Source organism: Coffea arabica, chromosome 4c (assembly GCF_036785885.1).
Source record: "Coffea arabica cultivar ET-39 chromosome 4c, Coffea Arabica ET-39 HiFi, whole genome shotgun sequence".
NCBI lineage: Eukaryota > Viridiplantae > Streptophyta > Magnoliopsida > Gentianales > Rubiaceae > Coffea > Coffea arabica.
In genome coordinates, this window is record NC_092316.1 from 1,260,032 (window position 1) to 1,276,926 (window position 16,895).

At 38.6% G+C, this 16,895-nt stretch overlaps 1 protein-coding gene across 5 annotated transcripts in view; it reads right to left on the minus strand.

Moving 5' to 3' along the window:
• Positions 1-16,895, minus strand: part of LOC113742322 (midasin-like) — a 34,282-nt gene that overhangs the window by 745 nt on the left and 16,642 nt on the right. For all 5 annotated transcript variants that reach the window (XM_072045215.1, XM_072045217.1, XM_072045214.1 and 2 more), the window contains 26 exons: positions 16,161-16,314; positions 15,645-15,743; positions 15,388-15,488; positions 15,181-15,270; positions 15,035-15,100; positions 14,735-14,899; positions 14,385-14,592; positions 13,407-14,302; positions 11,790-13,298; positions 8,385-11,689; positions 8,113-8,269; positions 7,776-7,942; positions 7,577-7,668; positions 7,271-7,491; positions 6,906-7,160; positions 5,058-5,273; positions 4,811-4,969; positions 4,509-4,733; positions 4,088-4,393; positions 3,846-3,986; positions 3,329-3,532; positions 1,548-3,218; positions 938-1,219; positions 535-714; positions 348-446; positions 118-243 (listed from right to left, as the gene is read on the minus strand). In XM_072045215.1, coding sequence (XP_071901316.1) covers positions 118-243; positions 348-446; positions 535-714; positions 938-1,219; positions 1,548-3,218; positions 3,329-3,532; positions 3,846-3,986; positions 4,088-4,393; positions 4,509-4,733; positions 4,811-4,969; positions 5,058-5,273; positions 6,906-7,160; positions 7,271-7,491; positions 7,577-7,668; positions 7,776-7,942; positions 8,113-8,269; positions 8,385-11,689; positions 11,790-13,298; positions 13,407-14,302; positions 14,385-14,592; positions 14,735-14,899; positions 15,035-15,100; positions 15,181-15,270; positions 15,388-15,488; positions 15,645-15,743; positions 16,161-16,314 — 11,094 coding nt within the window. The remainder of the gene's footprint in view (positions 1-117; positions 244-347; positions 447-534; positions 715-937; positions 1,220-1,547; positions 3,219-3,328; positions 3,533-3,845; positions 3,987-4,087; positions 4,394-4,508; positions 4,734-4,810; positions 4,970-5,057; positions 5,274-6,905; positions 7,161-7,270; positions 7,492-7,576; positions 7,669-7,775; positions 7,943-8,112; positions 8,270-8,384; positions 11,690-11,789; positions 13,299-13,406; positions 14,303-14,384; positions 14,593-14,734; positions 14,900-15,034; positions 15,101-15,180; positions 15,271-15,387; positions 15,489-15,644; positions 15,744-16,160; positions 16,315-16,895) is intronic.

The following is a 16,895-nucleotide window of genomic DNA, read 5'->3' on the forward strand; positions in this document are numbered from 1 at the left end:
ATACAGAAAAAATTGGTTAAGACTCGGATCATAATATATAGTATTCCATACCTTTTAGGCCTGAGAGAGACAGAGAGAGAAAGAGGGGGGGGGGGGACAAGGAGCACATGTAATTACTTGTCTCAATAGATCAGCAAGTGTTCTAGGTAGTGCCTCAATGTTCTTCAGAACCACATAATACGGGAAAGGAAAGGAATCTAAATACTTGGAGAACTTGACATTTCCACCTTGAAATGTTGCTTCCTGGAGGAACAAACAAGTGAGTCATCCTTGAGACTGAAGAGACTTTAGTTCCAAAAACTTGAAAAGACAAAAATACAACCAAAATATAAGGCAAAAAGAGTTACCATCAGGTCCATGATTGACTCTTCAGGGCTATCCAGTAACAAAAATGCAACCATACGTTTTCTACTCAAGATATCTCTCACACAACGTTTAAGGTTTTCCTAGAAATATTCGACGTAAAAAGAGAATAAATGAGAATGAGAGGATAAGTGACAAGGTTGGATATTTGATGAATGGATTGTGAAATACCTTCTCATGGAACCTGCCATCTGCAATTATCAAAACAAGTTGCTGCAGGGGATTATGTCCTGAAGGTAGTCGTGCATTTGCTACTGCAGCATCCAGCATATTGTTCAAATATTTCAATAGATCAACTACTGGTTCATCAGCTATTGTATTCTCTTGACTAAATGTCAAGCTTGAGATCATCTATTCCCAGAAAAGGCAAATATCAGCCAAAGTAATCCAGTTTCACAACAATTATGTGCAGCTTAGATCTCATCTAAACAATTTTTAACTTGAAGCAATCAAATAGACCATTCAAAAGCATGATCTACAGACAGTTGATCAAGATTGGAAAAAAAAAAGAACAAAAGATGGACTGAGATGTAGTGTCAGCTTCTCATTTACTTGTCAGGAGGAAAAAACTGACCTTTATACCAGCTTCTCCAGTAAATGGCTGATCAAAATCATGGAGCAATCTTATGTTGCCCTTCTTCCCAAAGCTTGCAACAGCTAAGTTACCAACTTCCAATTGAGACATTGCACGACAAACTGTGACCAAAGCTTCAATAGCTACATCTCCGCAACGACTTTCCTGCATACTACGGGAATCATCCACAGCAATGACCACCTGGTAATTGCGTTTATTTGGCCGTGTCCTCCTTAGCCATATTTTGTCTTTACGGTAATGACTTGCAATATAAGGAATCACCTGCCAATTTACACACGTTGTAATCGTATACCTTTCAGGTTTAAAGTATCTACACCATGTAAAGTCAATAGGTATCATACATGCTGTGTTTTCTTTTCTCAGTTTATATAATATGCCAATCAAGTTCCAGTCTCCCACCCACCCCAACCCAAAGAAGCACAGAGAAAATGGTAATGTGTATCTGTCCAGCATTCTTCTTGTCATCTTCTGAACACAAGGAAAAATTTTTTTTCCACTTCCTTCCTTCTCTTCCAGAAACAAGGTATTTCATTTGAAAAACCACAGAAAGTGAGAATGAGTTTAGAAATATAAGCACTATAATACGCACCTTCTTCATGTTAATCCTTTTGCCAGTCTTGTAATCACCCTGGAGCTTGCTAGCTAAAGTGGGTTCCATGACAAGCCGGAGCTGTTCAGCCAACTCTTGTGACAATCTTGTAGTGAGTAGTTCATATCTTCTCCACACTGTAGCAGCATTATGTCTCACATCACTGGAAATTTCTTCAAGAAAATTGGCCTTACCAAGCTCGTCATCACTCACAGAAAGCTTGCTGAGTTGATTTATGTCCTCAGTCAAGTAAGACCTATTGATAGACACCAAACTCTGTGATAACCTCGTGTCCTCATCATGATTCCCATGAAGTCCTGAAGATTCCTCTGAATGCTTCCCTAAGTCCAAGCTTTCTGATTGTCTTTCCAAATCATTTCCATGATTCAAAGCCGAACTCAGCATATGTTGTCTGTCAGATGGCTGATTTTCAAACTCCATATCAATGCCATGGTCTACTCCTTTAGTTTCAGTATCTTTTTCCAGATCCTTTCCACTCATATTTTTGTCAATCTGGTCATTTGTTGCTGGTCCAAGTGTTTGGGCTGTTCCCTTCTCAAATTCAGCAGTGTATCCATATTCATTTGCATTTTCCTCATTGAAATCACCAGTGTCATTGACATTTTCCTCAAGATCCATAGACACTTTAACTCGTTCTTTCCATCCATCAAGTGCATCTCCAACACTACGCAAAGGATTTGGTTTTGTTTTCTGAATTGAGTCTTCCCTTAGTGGCATAGGCGCATCAAAACGACTATTGCCTAGTTTGCTACCATTTGATGTGTCAGTAACAGGAAGTTCAATGGCAGAGGAATCAGGTAAGCCTCTGATAGGAGCAAGATCATCTTGAACATCACTGGCATCTGACCATTTTGCTTCTGGTACAACATCACCCAAACCTACAGCACTAGATTCTGCATTTGGTTTATTTGCAGATTGCAAAGTTGAAATATCATCATTCATTTGCTCAGAAGTTCCCATTTGCAGAGGTTCCTTTGGCTCCCCAGAGCCCATTGTATCATTTTCATGATCACTTTCTTGGCTGTCTGTCAAATTGTTAGAACCTTTCTCATCCAAAGTTCCATCCATTTCAACATCCTTTTCCTCCTCGTTCTCACTGTCAGCTGGATCTTGTAGTTCTTCCATTACATGATCTTCCATGAGTTCAGTTCCGTTTGCTTCATCTTCATCAAAATCTTGGTTTGGCTCATCAATCTTCAACCCACTAGGATCTGAGTATGCATTGTCTTTGTCCATCATCGCATCTTCCTTGCCGTCAGGAGCAGCTTCTTCTCCATTTTCCACATCTTTTTTGTCAAATTCTTCAGGATTGTTCTCCCCAGCTTCATCAACAGAAACTGGATCTTGCTTAGCTCGAAGCTCCCTATCATTAGTTTCATAGTCTTCCACTGGTGGCCCAGACTCATACTTCTCTTCCATGCCCATGGGATTTTCATCATCACTCTTCTCCCAGGGTTTCTCTTTAGCAATTTCACTATCAGCACCAGTTTCCCCCATTGCAGATTCCAATTGCTCGTCTCCACTGCCACCATAATCATCCATAGGTTCCTCATTAACACTAAGGACATCAGTACCAAAATCATGTTCCATCTCTATTCCTTTATCACTTCTACTTGGAGGATCACTTAAACCATCCTGCCCCTCACAATTCTGTGGAAACAGGGAAAAGAATGTCATGAAGCTTGCGCAAGGATCTTTCTTGAAGGAAAAGAATAGAAGAGAGCAACATAGAAAGTTCTATAACCCTGGGGCTTCCATACCTTTTCAGAAGTCCCAAGAAGTTGATCTTCATTATTTATCTGATCACTGACATCATTTAGTCCTGCACCCTCACCCATACCGGTTCCACTAGCATCTTGTCTTGTTTCACATTCAGATTCCTTAACTTGGTCTTCTGGAATGCCAAATCCTTTTGCAAATAACAAAGCAAAAATCTCTGCAAGCACATAAGTCATGACTGAGACCTGCATACAAAGTAAACCCATTTAGGTAACCAATGTTAATGGAGCATGTATACAAAGGGAGAGAAAAAATTCAAGAAAGAGACAAAAAAGGAGACTCGATTGCTTAATCCAGCCTATCCTTTTACAAGAAAGGCCTTAGGCCACCCATTACACCTACTCCAGATCCCTCTGTAACTAGAATGCGGCACATAAAGGAGACTGGATTGCTTAATCCAAGAAGGCAGAATACATTTCATGTAGCTTAGGTTCACTGCTTTCTAACAGAAGGAAGATTATAAATCAATTGAGATCAGAATGCATTTGACATTCTTACCATCCTATGCATATTGAGAAAATCATGCAGAAGACCATCACCAAAGGCCAAGATCACGTTTAACAATGAGTATAGAATCCTCAAATGTGCTTGAAAAAGAGAGCATGTATTTGTCTTACTGCAATGGTTCAGCTGCTCTCCCTGATAAAGAACTTACCAGTTAGAATTCAAACAGAAATCTGAAAGATATCTTATGAGATCAGTTTTTAATTTAAGACCAGTGATTGAACTGGAAAACTTACAGCATTATTAGTTATCTGCACCAATTTGTCACAGATAAAGTCCAACTTCAAGCGTTGAGTATCTGCTTCGAAAAAGCTTTTCCATTCACTAATATTGCTTGGTGACTCTTCACCAAAAACAGGTCCATTCTTCTGTGAGAGCATCACATGGAATGCATCTGATATACTTCTATATATTTCCTTAAATGGATCCAGGAAGCCCACTCCAATAGTGTTTTCTATATGAAGGTTGGCATCTTCAGAAACATTTTCTGATTGCTTTCTTGCTTTCAAATCAGAACTATACTGTTCGGCCATGAAACTAGCCTGAAAATACATAGCCAATAAATTGTTAAAAGCAGACCACTCTCAAGAAATTGAGAAACAAAAATTGTAATTAATTACGCATATCCATCAATTTACAAATGGAACGTAAAAGTACCTTCTCAAAAACCTCTTCGAAGTGTCCAAGTAATATTGCTTTAACTGTTGCTCCCTCCCTGTCTTCCCTGCTAAAAGCACTGAGGTTGTCCTTAAATGTTCTTATCCACTTGAAGTTGTCATTTACCAATTGTTCCATATGTTTTGTAACACCATATGGAAGCAGTAAAGCTTCACAAGTGGCTTTAGCTCTGTTATCGCCAAGAAGATGAAGATCCAGCAGACCCTGTTTTGGAAATATCATTAGCTTAGATATGCAAGAATAACATCAATGGGAAGAAAAGCACGAACAAGAGTAAGTACCTTAGAGCTCTGAAGCTCCGGAACAAATTTCTCAATGATGCAAAAAATCTGCTTAGCTGTATCTTTGACGTTGGAACAGGAGTTTAAGTGATTATGCTCTACCTTTTGTACCAACAATTGCACTTCAGATATCATGGTAGACAAATTGTCAAGAAGTTGCTGCAATGAAAAAGGTGAAGTTACAGCAGTCATCAACAATGCAAAAATGACATTTTAGACTATACTGAGCCACAAGTCCAATGTCTACCTTCTGCTGCCACATGCAATTAAATATGGCATTTTGGTTCTCAGGAAAGGACCATTCACAACTGGCTGGTCCCACAAAAGAGTCTGGGAACAAATTTGCTAAAGGCCAAAGACATTCTCTCAGATCTTTAAGTTCCTCCGAAAAATGATAGGCAGCAGCACGTTGATCTTGTTGAATTGCAATGAGGTGATCAAGGAAAGAACAGGACCTTTTAACCTATACAAACAATAGGATCTGAGATGATCAAGAAAAGAATAGGACTTTTAAACAATACAAACAACAGGATTCAACAAAATAATGTGCATTTTAAAGGTGAAAACTCCAGCTCAAACACATAGGAGAAAAAGGTGTAGGTTGTGCTGTTTAACCCGATGCATAATCTGGATCAGAGACGTGTGATACATGCAATACATGTTAACATTTTCGTTGGTCTAAACAGGTTTCAAAATTGTATACAAGCTGGGTTGTTCGTTTCCATGATGGCTCGAATAACGTTGTTACTGTATGCAAGCTCGGTTGTTCATTCCCAAGTTAGTTTGAATGAATTACTTCATTAGAGATGTATAAATCAGTCCATGTACCCGAAACTTTCTTATACTTCATTGCTTGAAAAGATGACAAGCATGACATTGCAATCGTATGAACCAATCTTTGATAAATTTTATGAAGCCAACTCAGATTGAATTGGAATTTCCTTAGTTTATTATTTCCAGGCTAGTCTGTAAACATAACAGTCAAGAACCCAATATTATATGCCTGTGCCAAAAACCGAGCACATATCATTGCGTATTCTCTCGTTCTTTTGTATTTTTTGGGAAAAGGAGGACAAGCTCCAGATGCTTCCTCCAAAGTAAGGCCAATTATTCTTGAGCAATTTCATTGCCCTGCACCTCCCTTAGGAGCCAATGAGTTTGTATCTTTAATTTAATTTAATTGTTTTTTTTTGGGGGGGGGGGGGGGGGGGGGAGGAGGTAGCACAGTCTTTCCAGTTCTTTGTCAAATCTAACTTCAGTGGTGTAGCTTTCCAGGGACTACCAGTCAGACAATATTGCTTTTCCAAAAAGTTACAAATGTAACATAATCTAGTCAAAACAACATAGTAACAACACACTTAACTTGTCAATTGAGCAATCCAAACAGCCTCAAAGTTAAATTACTTCTGCTTTTGAGCCAACTCTACCTCGTCCCTTGCAAGCAAAACTAGTTCCATTTTTTAGTCAGTTTTTATATGATTCTAGATTGTCTTGAATTGGATAAGCAACTATTTCAACTTTTAAAGTGCAACATTCATGTGAAAGATGTGTAGAACTTGATCTGATTTACAACAGAAATTAACCAGGAGTTGTGAAATTAACTTCAACCTGGATTAATTCAGAAGAAGCAGCAGGACAAAAACACTAATGTTCACTATAACTGGATAAAATCCATGCTACTACTTGGTCCAAAACACTACCAAAGAGTATGCTTGCACAAGGGAATGTCGTTGATCCAAAGATGACTACAGTATGATATTAGGCCTCATTCTGTTTCAATTACCCTTGAAACAGACGTGTTTTCCCTCTCAATCATGGACTAATATCATGGTACTCATCTTGACTTCAGCTGACTGTACTGATCAAAGTTTAAAAAAAAAATGCAATTTCTCTCTCCTAAATAATAATCTCATATGGTTAGTGGCTTAAAAGAATCCTTAGTGGCCTAAAGGATCTATATACTACAGGTCCCAGTGCTTTATCAATGTTTAAGTTGTACTCCTTGAACTTCACTTCTGTTTCATCAAATTGTAGAACCAAACAAACTACTCATAGATTATAAGGAGATATCAAATATCCATTCATTGAGTTATACCTGCTCCAGAGTAAAATCTTTATGGAAATTCAGGCAAATTTGCTCCACAACATGCATTGATGCAAGGCCACTGAAGTAGAATTTGTTAGCTGTTTTCCATTCGCTCTCTAAACTTCCAGAAGACAAACTCTTAAGGTTGCTTGAAGCTGCAATGTTGACATCCCCATAAGAGGCACCGCCTTGCATTAGTAGATGCTGCACATCATAGGATGGCTGAAGCAGCCAATATCTGAATTTTTTGTCATTGAACTGATCCTATATTTTCCAGTAGAAAAGCAGAAAATAAATAACCAATATTATTATTTAGAGTAGCACACTAAAAATCAACCCCTAAGGGCTATAATTAGGATTTGCATGCTCTTTACCTCCATGAAAGTTGACCTATGCTTTGACAATCCACAACTTTCTAAGAGCTTTAGAAGATCAGAAAAAGCTCTCCTCTTCCCGAAATGTTTGTTCTCATCCTTCCAAAGATCACCGCAGTGAATAACTGAGCTGCAAACTGTCCAGATTGTATCCAGGATTTGGTTTCCCTTTTCCAGCAGGAGCTGGGAAGGCAAAATATTTTTGATGAGGCTTGTTACCTCTGCATAATATTGAAGGTCATAATGAGGAACAAATCAACATGCCTATATGTTAGTTGAGACGCCAAAAAAGAAGAGACAATCAACCTCTGATATCCTCCAGCGAAACATTTGAGATATCAACCTCAACCTTCCTCACAAGATGTGAAGCTTGTAAAAGCAGCTTAGCTTTCTTTTGGCTATTAAGAAACAAAGACAACGTTCAAAGAGGAGCAGATTATCAGAAACAATTATCTTATTGTACTACAAGACATCAAGTACATATGAGGATAAGAAAATAATAAACCTGTCCTCATCTCTAAACTTGGTCTGATTGCAGATAACATCGAGAAGCTTTCTGTTACTGTCGTAAGAGTAGACTGGGCTGAGCTGTGGGCCTTGCATTGGTTGGCTCACACCATTTCTTGCAACTTCTTGGATGAGGAAAAGTGCAACAGGTTGATTTAATAGGTCCTGCACAAAGAACATAAAACACCATTATTGCCCACACAAGTGACAAGCTGGAAACAGGCAACAGACAAGTGAACTCCTGGTTTAGTACCAAAATTTGACAATAAGGAAATAACAAAATGGTTTACAATCTCATAATTTGTTTAAGGTAAGCAACGGGAGAAATAACTCACAGTGTACTTGTCTACTATCTTCCTCAACTTTTGGCGGGCTCTTCTTGAGTTTTCTATGCTAAGATAGTCCTCAGTGTGCTCCCACCGACACAATTTCTGGTGATCTTTCAACTCCGTCTCAATAGTTCTTCTGTTAGCTCCAATATGTTCCAAAATCCTTAGCCAAAAGGGGGGGGGGGGAATGAAAAGAAGAAAAACCTCAGCTTAACTGATCAATTTGGAAAGCCCCTGAAACATTCAAATAAGTCAAATACAGATTATAAAGAACTTACTTTGGCAAGAATTGCACATAAAATCCAAATGTATTGTACAAAATCTTCACAAGTTTCACTTGGAAAAGACTTGAATACGATCCCTGACATTGACCATTATGGAGTTGGCCATGAAAGGCAAGCAATAGTTGGAGACGTCTTTTAAATTCACCAATGCTAGACATGTGTATAAAATCGTCCAAACTCTGTATGGTTTTTCCATCATAATCATTATCTACAGCTGAATAATGACGCTGAAGAACAGAATATAATGGAAACCACAACCTCCCAGCATTAACTTCAAACTGTACATGAACGTCATCAAGCAAGGCAGGCCAAGATTCAAATTCCAACTTCTGCAATGAAGAGACCATAGCAAATATTGGTTTCAGATAATCTGAAAGAGGAATTTTTGCGACAGTAGCCTGCAATGTCCACACCTTGTTCAGCAAAAATTGCAAGCCTGAAAGAACTTTGGCAACAGGAGTACTTAGAGGAATAGACAAAACCATATCAATAGCATCCACAATCTTCTGAAAAGCAGGATGGCCATCCCACTCGTGTAAAAGCACAAGTATGCGCTGCTTAAGCTGTGCAAGTGGCTCCACCATTTTAGCCATCATAGAGGGATTTGGATCCTTGTAAAAATTGTATGAATGACCAGGTTTATGGGGAGTGATAAACAGGTTTTCTTTCTCCAAGCAGATGCGAAGTATGTGTTCTGGTATAAGCTTAGAATCAAAATTAGAAGAAATTATACCCTCTAAACCTTTGATCATTCTTAATCCCAGTGAGTAAGAGTCAATGAAGGCAGATAATTTTTGCTCATCAGCTACCTTAACAATTCCAGGATTTCTACAAAGATCCACAGAGCCAAATAGTTGATTATGGATATCAACTATGTCATTTAAAACCGATTCCTCTAAGATGTTCCACTCTTCCTCCAAACTCTCGTGAACCTCATCAAGTCTGTTCTTTTCTGTTGATTCTTCTCCAGCAAACAATTCCTGCCACTCTGTGAAACTGTCACTTGCAACAGAACTTTGTAGAGTCGATAAATCAATCTCAATTATGTTCTCCACCTTAATTGCACGGGGTCTGAACTTGAATTGTTGAGCTTCATCATGTTCCTTTTCCTTCAGTTGAAGTTTCATATCCATCCAACAGCTTGCAATCTCACCAAATATTTTATCCAATAGTCTAAAGGATGCATTATCCAAAAGATGGACCTCAGAAATGAATTGTGTAATCCGAACAAGAACATTCTTATAGATGGCAATTCTGAAATATATGACAGAGATCACTCTCTCTGAATTGAAATCCCTACTGCTAGTAATTAGATTTTCAAGAAGCTTCAAATCCAATGCCCCCATGTTAGAAGGTAATTCAATTTTACAGGAAGTAAGCTTCTTTTGCCAGTTCTGAATCTTAACAGCTTTTGAAGAAAACGTTCTTGGGAATCTCATAAAAGAATAAACTGTAGACAAAACGAATTCCATATCTTGCTGCCCTATCCTCTCTAGAATCTTTTTAGCCAAGGCAGTTGAAAGAACAAGTGATAAGCCTAACTTCATTTCATATATTGCAACCTGAACAGGTTCAATAACATCACCATATGCAGAGTACTCCTCTGACAATCGCTCAATAAAACTTGAAGCCTTTTCCTGCCAATTCTGAATTTGGTCAATTATTTGTTCAACATGCATGCTCAAGATATTGTTTATCCAACTAACAGAAGCTGTATCATTACGAAACTCATCAAGCTCATGTTTCAACTTCTTATACTTTCCAGGATCAGAGCGGAATATCATCCGTCTTTGCATCGATTTCTGATCAGCACGAAGATTTTCCAACAACTGTTCTCTATAATCATCACATTTTCTCAACTGGAAGGATCCTGCCAAAAGGACACACTCCCTCCTTACCTCAATTTCAAGCTCAAGTGAATCAATTTTTTCCATCAATTGTGAGTACTTTATTGAATATTTAACAGCAGGATCAGGATCATTACAAAGAGTTAACAGATGATACCTTAAACCCCCAATCCTTAACCATGCACATCCAAGAACATAATCTGAGTTATGGGCACAGGGAGTATAAAGTACACTGAGAACTGGCTGGATCAAAGCGCCAAGCAAGGATGTGAATATGCTGTGATTTGAAGAAGCAAGGAGAGAAACCACATTATCTATATCATCTAGGGTAATGGTCTTTGCCAGAGCCAAACTGAAGAAGTACTTAATTTTGGTAAAATTATCTGTTGAGAATGACTTTCTATGAGAATATATAATCTGCTCAAAGAGAGACTGGGCATTAGATAGAAGCAGATCTTTTATGTCAACTGCACTGGGACCACCTTGCCATAGATCACGTGAGGCAACTCTAAGTTTCAAGCAGTGCAAAGGATAATCTCCAACAGAAAATACATTCCGCAGAATCCGCTCTACAGTTTCACTTTTCAGAGTCCGGGAAAGCCTACTAGGTAGTAAAATACCATTAGCATAATGTCTAGCAGAATCATCAGCCAGAGCAGGATAGTGCATCCACAAAAATCTGTGCCACCTGAACCACATCTCAAGTACAAAACTAGCAAGTTTAGCATTTACAGCTGGGACAGAGAACCATGCATCCACAGTCCATAAAATCTTCTGGTGTGGTATGAGGTCCATCGGAGACCGTGATGAGAAGTTCAATGAAAAATTTAAAGCACGTTCCATATGGCCAGTCAAGTTGGATAAAGCCTGATGCTGTTCCTTGACATCAAGTACGACAATCCTTGCTAGCTCACTAAGTAGCACCATATCGTGGTAAAAACTTGTGTCATCGCATATAGGCAGCTCATCCAACCAACTATCAAGACCTGACCTCCTTCTGCATAACAAATTAGGAGGGAAACTACAACAGATGGACAAATTTTCCTGCCACGATGCGTCCTCAGAAGTCTTTACATTCGCGTTCAACTTGCATTTCTCAAATTCTAATCTTCGCAAAAGCAACTGATATGTTTCCTCCAAATGCTGAACAATATGGAAGTGTTCTTCAGCATTGCCAATAATATATGCTGACATGGAAACACCTTGCATAGCAAGGAAGCGAAGTTCTGAGTTGAAATATAAAACAGCTTCAGCAGGTATATCACTTCCAGTTTGCTCCCAAAATTGTTTCTTTCTTGGCCATACCATTTCACAGAGGCTTATAAGTTGACACTGCTTCTGATATACATCTTCAGAAGGGGCCATATAGGGATGACCACCATGCACCCAGAGTAATGACTTTTGCGATCTCAAAGAATCAGAGAACGCAGGATCCACATTTCTTATTTCCTTCTGTAGGATGAAATGAAAGACATTCATGTTAAGATATGCTACCAACAATTTACAGAAACTTTAAAAGAGGAAAGAGGAGAGCTGATTCAGATAAACTCACCAGAAAATTATCCACTTCTTTTGGGAAAAATTCGTGCATTCTTGAAATACTCTTCAACAAAGATCGCCAAGAAATTAAAATGGACTCAAAATGAGAAGATATGATGCCATTCCAGAACAGCATGTGATTTTCAAGGAGGCCATTGTATAATTGGAAAAGCACATCAAAAGACTGTGAGACAACAAGTAAATTAAGGACTTGCTTTTCCACTACTTGCAAAGCAAGCAACAGAGGCTCAAAATACTTCGTTCTCTGACTGTGGACATGCTGTCTCTCCAGTCTCCACTGCTCATAGGTAAGTCTGACTAAGCCCACACACTTAATGGAATTCATCAGAAATCCAGCATAAGATTTTACCTCGTCATTAGAAGCTGACAAACCAACCAAATCCACTGAAAGAATTGGGATAGGGAACGCTTCCAAATTGACTGAGTTACGAGACAAGAGCTCCCGACGGCAATGGAATATCCGGTCCCAAACAGGGTGCTTTAGCTCCTCTTTTAGGGTATCAACAAAAGAACTAAAAAATGTACAAAATGGTTCTACATGAGAACCAAACCAACTGAACCAGCAAAGGTATAGCTCAATATCACTTTCCACGGCCTGCTCTATTGTCCAATTAGCTGCAAAGAATAGCATTTTCCTGGCTAAGTCCAAGTTGAATTGTTTCTGCACCACCTGATTTAAAACCATATCCATTGAGGCATTGGGAAACATCATATAATACAATCTTCTCACATCCATCAAGTAAATTCTCTCTGAGCCACTAGCAATTACAGCTTGTTCTTCTGAACATGTACTAAAACAAAAGGAATATGATGCCTGAACCCCCAGGAACTCCAAATACATGCAATTTCGTCTCACACAAGTCTCCTTGGAATAAAGTACGAAATCCCTCGTATTCATGGGTGATGGCCATCCACCAGGCAGACAGATTAATGAATCTTGAAATTTATCAATCCTAGACAAATTCGTCTCTGACAAATAAGAGCTGATTGCATGAGTAACAACATCTTTCCCTTCAACCTCACCCAAAGAAGAAAGATATGTATGCTCCCAACTAACTTGGAGACTCCAAATAGGTTGATTGCCACTTGTAATAAGCCGCTTGAATAACTGCACCCAGCGCGCAAGTTCCAGGTATGTAATGTGGACATCAAACCTTGCACCTTCATTCTTAGCATAACTGTGTGCTTTAGCCATCATGTCTACTAGCTTACTAAATGTAATGCCAGAGAAGATAATAAACCTTTTCGCATCTCTAAGCTCAGCCTCATCAATATAGCTGTTGCATTTCCCTTCATGCAACCAAAAGGGCTTCATTAGATAAATTTCAACCCCTCGATTTCGCATTGCTCGGGAAACCTCACCAAAGCTGGGATTGACGGTCAGGAACATTCGAAATTGAGGATGAGGATGGAGAACCACTGGATTCCCATCCACAGTTCCACACTCGTTCACAGTGATAGATCCTGACTGCTCAACCAAGGAGTTAATTCTGTCAAGAACCTGTAGGCAAGCAAGAGATAGATAATGTTACACTCAGCGCTTCAGAAATCATACAATCACAAAAAAGAGAGAGAACCAATCAAAGTAACAATTGATAGAATTACCAACCGTTGGGTTGCAAAGATTTGCATTCTCCAGAACTATCCATTCTCCATTTTCTATAGCCTTAATAAGTACTCCAGTTACCCACTCAAACTTTGCAGAGTACTGCCTTCTCAAAGAACTTTCTTGCAATTTTTTGATTGCCATAAGAGTTCTATCAAGATCCCTACATGACCAAGATAATTGTAATTTTTTTTTCTCAACTTCAAACTTAAGATTCTCTATAATCTCAATGAGCAAAGGAACAGAATCAAAGCATTTAGTTCTCCAAGCTTCAATATTTGCAGATGCAGAACTTCTTGTAGGATCATAATCAATGCTTGATAAGAAGGCAAGCCATTCACTATAGAGGTCTTTTTGTCTGATAAATTCCCCGGTGGAAGATTCTAACTGCAGGCTGGAATACTCGCTCATGTATCGTTCAACCACAGCAATAATTGTACGATAATTGCGTAAGGCATTATGTTGCTCAAAGCATCCCAGTAGTTCAGATGTATCAGTTGCAGACGAAAGATTTAACTCGTTAAGCACATGGCCCGTGAGCTCAGCAAGTAATCTTATCAAAGAAGTCTTGCCAGACGAAGGTGGACCAACTAATATGCACAACCACTGATGCCCTATGCAATGAGTGATAGCCTCCAAACTACTAAGAAACCCAGGCAAAATTTTGAGTTCACCATTAAAAAATCCACAAGCATGATAAGGATTCCTTTGGATAGAGATGTTTCCAATGACTAAATACTGAGGATTGATTTGCACTCGTGGAAATGGATTTATGCAAGGTTTAAGCCCAAAAACCTGTTCATACAACTTTATGACTTCTAATCTATCAGTTGGAGTGCGCATTCTTTGCACATAAATTGTATTCAAGAAGCAATCAGATTGGAAATTCTCGTGTGCACCTGAAAAGTTTGGCAGCTTTTAGAATGTAACCATCAACTTTAATGACATAAGTTAACATCATAGAATGGAAAAAATGGGTACCTTGTATCAACTCGCATGAACGAATAACATCTCTGAGATTAAACTCCCACGGAGAACCATCTTGAGCAAATTTGTGATACAACATTGTATTTTCATAAAGTTGTTTATTAAACAAAACCAGCTTCCAAAGAATAGATCGAGGGATTGATGGGTACAGTGAGGTACATATGGATATGTAGTCATCCTCAATGAGCTCATCAATGTAAACCTAGCCAATTAGTGAAGGTTACAAATCGAAACTAATAAGCCTGACTCAGGAATAGAAAGATAGCCCAGTATGAAAAACATATCCTTTACTAATTAAGCAAAAGTGACATGATACAAAAGTTAACAATTCAATGCCGCCATACCTTGGTAAATCGGTTCAGGAATGACTTTGGTAGACCTTTCCTCCCTCCACCCTGATAAGAAGGATTCTGACAAGCAAAAACTCTAAAAGATGCAGGGCATTTGAAAGTCACACCTAACTCAGGGATGAAGACCTCAGCCCGATGGTCCAGAATAGCATTCAAACCCTAATTATTACAAATTATTTTACGAGTCAAATGGTCACTCCACGTTAAGGATCAGTATAAGAAAGAACAGTCACTCATGAAAGGAAAGGTTACAACTAATTAAAGAAACAAAAGAGAAGAGATGCGAGTCAATGCCTCCAAAACAGATTGCGGTGCAAGGTTTAGCTCATCCAGCAGGACCCACGATCCCTCTTTCAAAGCCTACAACAAAGCAACATCAATAGTTGACATTTTATAGAAAGAAATAATAGCCTAAACCAGCAACAAGGATGAAAGTCCACCTGTAGTAAGATTCCATCAGACCATGCAAATTGCATTCCTTCTTCACTTTCAACTGGCAAATCTGACCCCAGTAGATCCATAATGTCAGTCTGCATATTACAAAGTTAGACAATTCAACTCAGATCACTGTTCGAGGAAAAGAATACTCCAGATACATTTGCAGCCAAAACTGAGAATGTAAAGAACGAAAGGACTGTATACTACACCTGTTCAGACAAATTTATTCGTACGACCTTGTGCCCAGAGAACTTCCCTATGGCAACAACTAAACTGGTCTTACCAACACCCGGACTGCCTTCTAACAGAACTAGAAAAGCACACATAAAATGATACACAATCAAATTCTGATAATACTTTATTCTTCAAAATACCAGGTCTGGTGTAAATATATGGATGCAAAAGATTACGCAAATACATTAAAAGAAAATACATGATTTTTGTCACTAGAGGGAATAAAAAGTACCTGGCTTAGCAAGCTGCAAAGCACGGAGCACGCGCAGTGCATTTCTTCGAGTAGTTGGTGCAAGAAACTCAAATCCCCTTACTTGACAATTATTGTTACCTGAATATAATAATATATTACATTCTTGCAGAGCAACATGTATCCTGAATCAATAGGCTAAAACTCAATCTAATTTCCCCTCTAGCTTAGACCAACCCATCATGTCTATACAATTTTAACAATTTTACTATACTCTTGTATGCCAACTCAACACAATTGTACAGCTTAGAACAATAAGAGAAAATTTTAATATTCTTGAAGAAGACAAAGCAAACAACAGAAACGACCGAGGATTAAGATTTAGACCAATATTAAAGTCACAGACTAGGAATATCAGAACATTAACAGCATATGGCATGCAACTCGGAACCTTAAATAGTGAATAGATTGCATATCCCTATCTTCTTTACCCTTCAGCACTTCACCACGAAGATTTTATGTTTGTGACTTTGGAACGTAAAAGGAAAACACCATTACCTATTCCAATGTAGAACGGGTAGATGCCGAAACGATTGTCGCATTGCATGCTATCATTTTCTGGGACTGGTGTATCAGCAGAATTACCAGGATCAGCCCACCCATAATACTCCAGAGAGGAGAGATTAGGGTGGTTCAAGCTGCAGTTGAATTCCTGTAGTAATTAACCAGCAACTTGAGTCATGGATTTTTTGAAAAAAGGATTCCAAGTATGCATAAGCTCTTCCCATGAAGAAACATCTAGATATTCAGGAAATATTCAAATTTGCAAATTTATAAACAGCTTATCCCAAATGGGAAACGGTGACTTGAATACTTAGAAGCCACGTACTACTGAAGTAAATGAACAAATGAACTCTTGCCTCTTTTGAAGGGCAAGACGAGAGCAATAGCTTCAAGCCCACTACAAAGAGTAGCATCCAATAGAATTGGTAATTCCTCAAAAAAACCACTATTAGCAATAATGATAGGTCAGCCTATTAGGAGACAGTGCACGTTTGGCAAATGCAAACAACCGCTTCCATGCAGAAGTAAAGCGTGCATGTCCAATTCTTCACAAAACTGTGAAGCAGCAGCTGTGCTATCCTCTCCTCAGAAGCATACTAAAATATAAGAAAACCTCTATACAATTCTTCCAAACATATCAAATGATGTGATTGCATTTTGCACAACTCTTGACTTATTAAATTTACAGAGAAAAATTGGTCCACAATACAGTTCAACAGTCACCAGAAT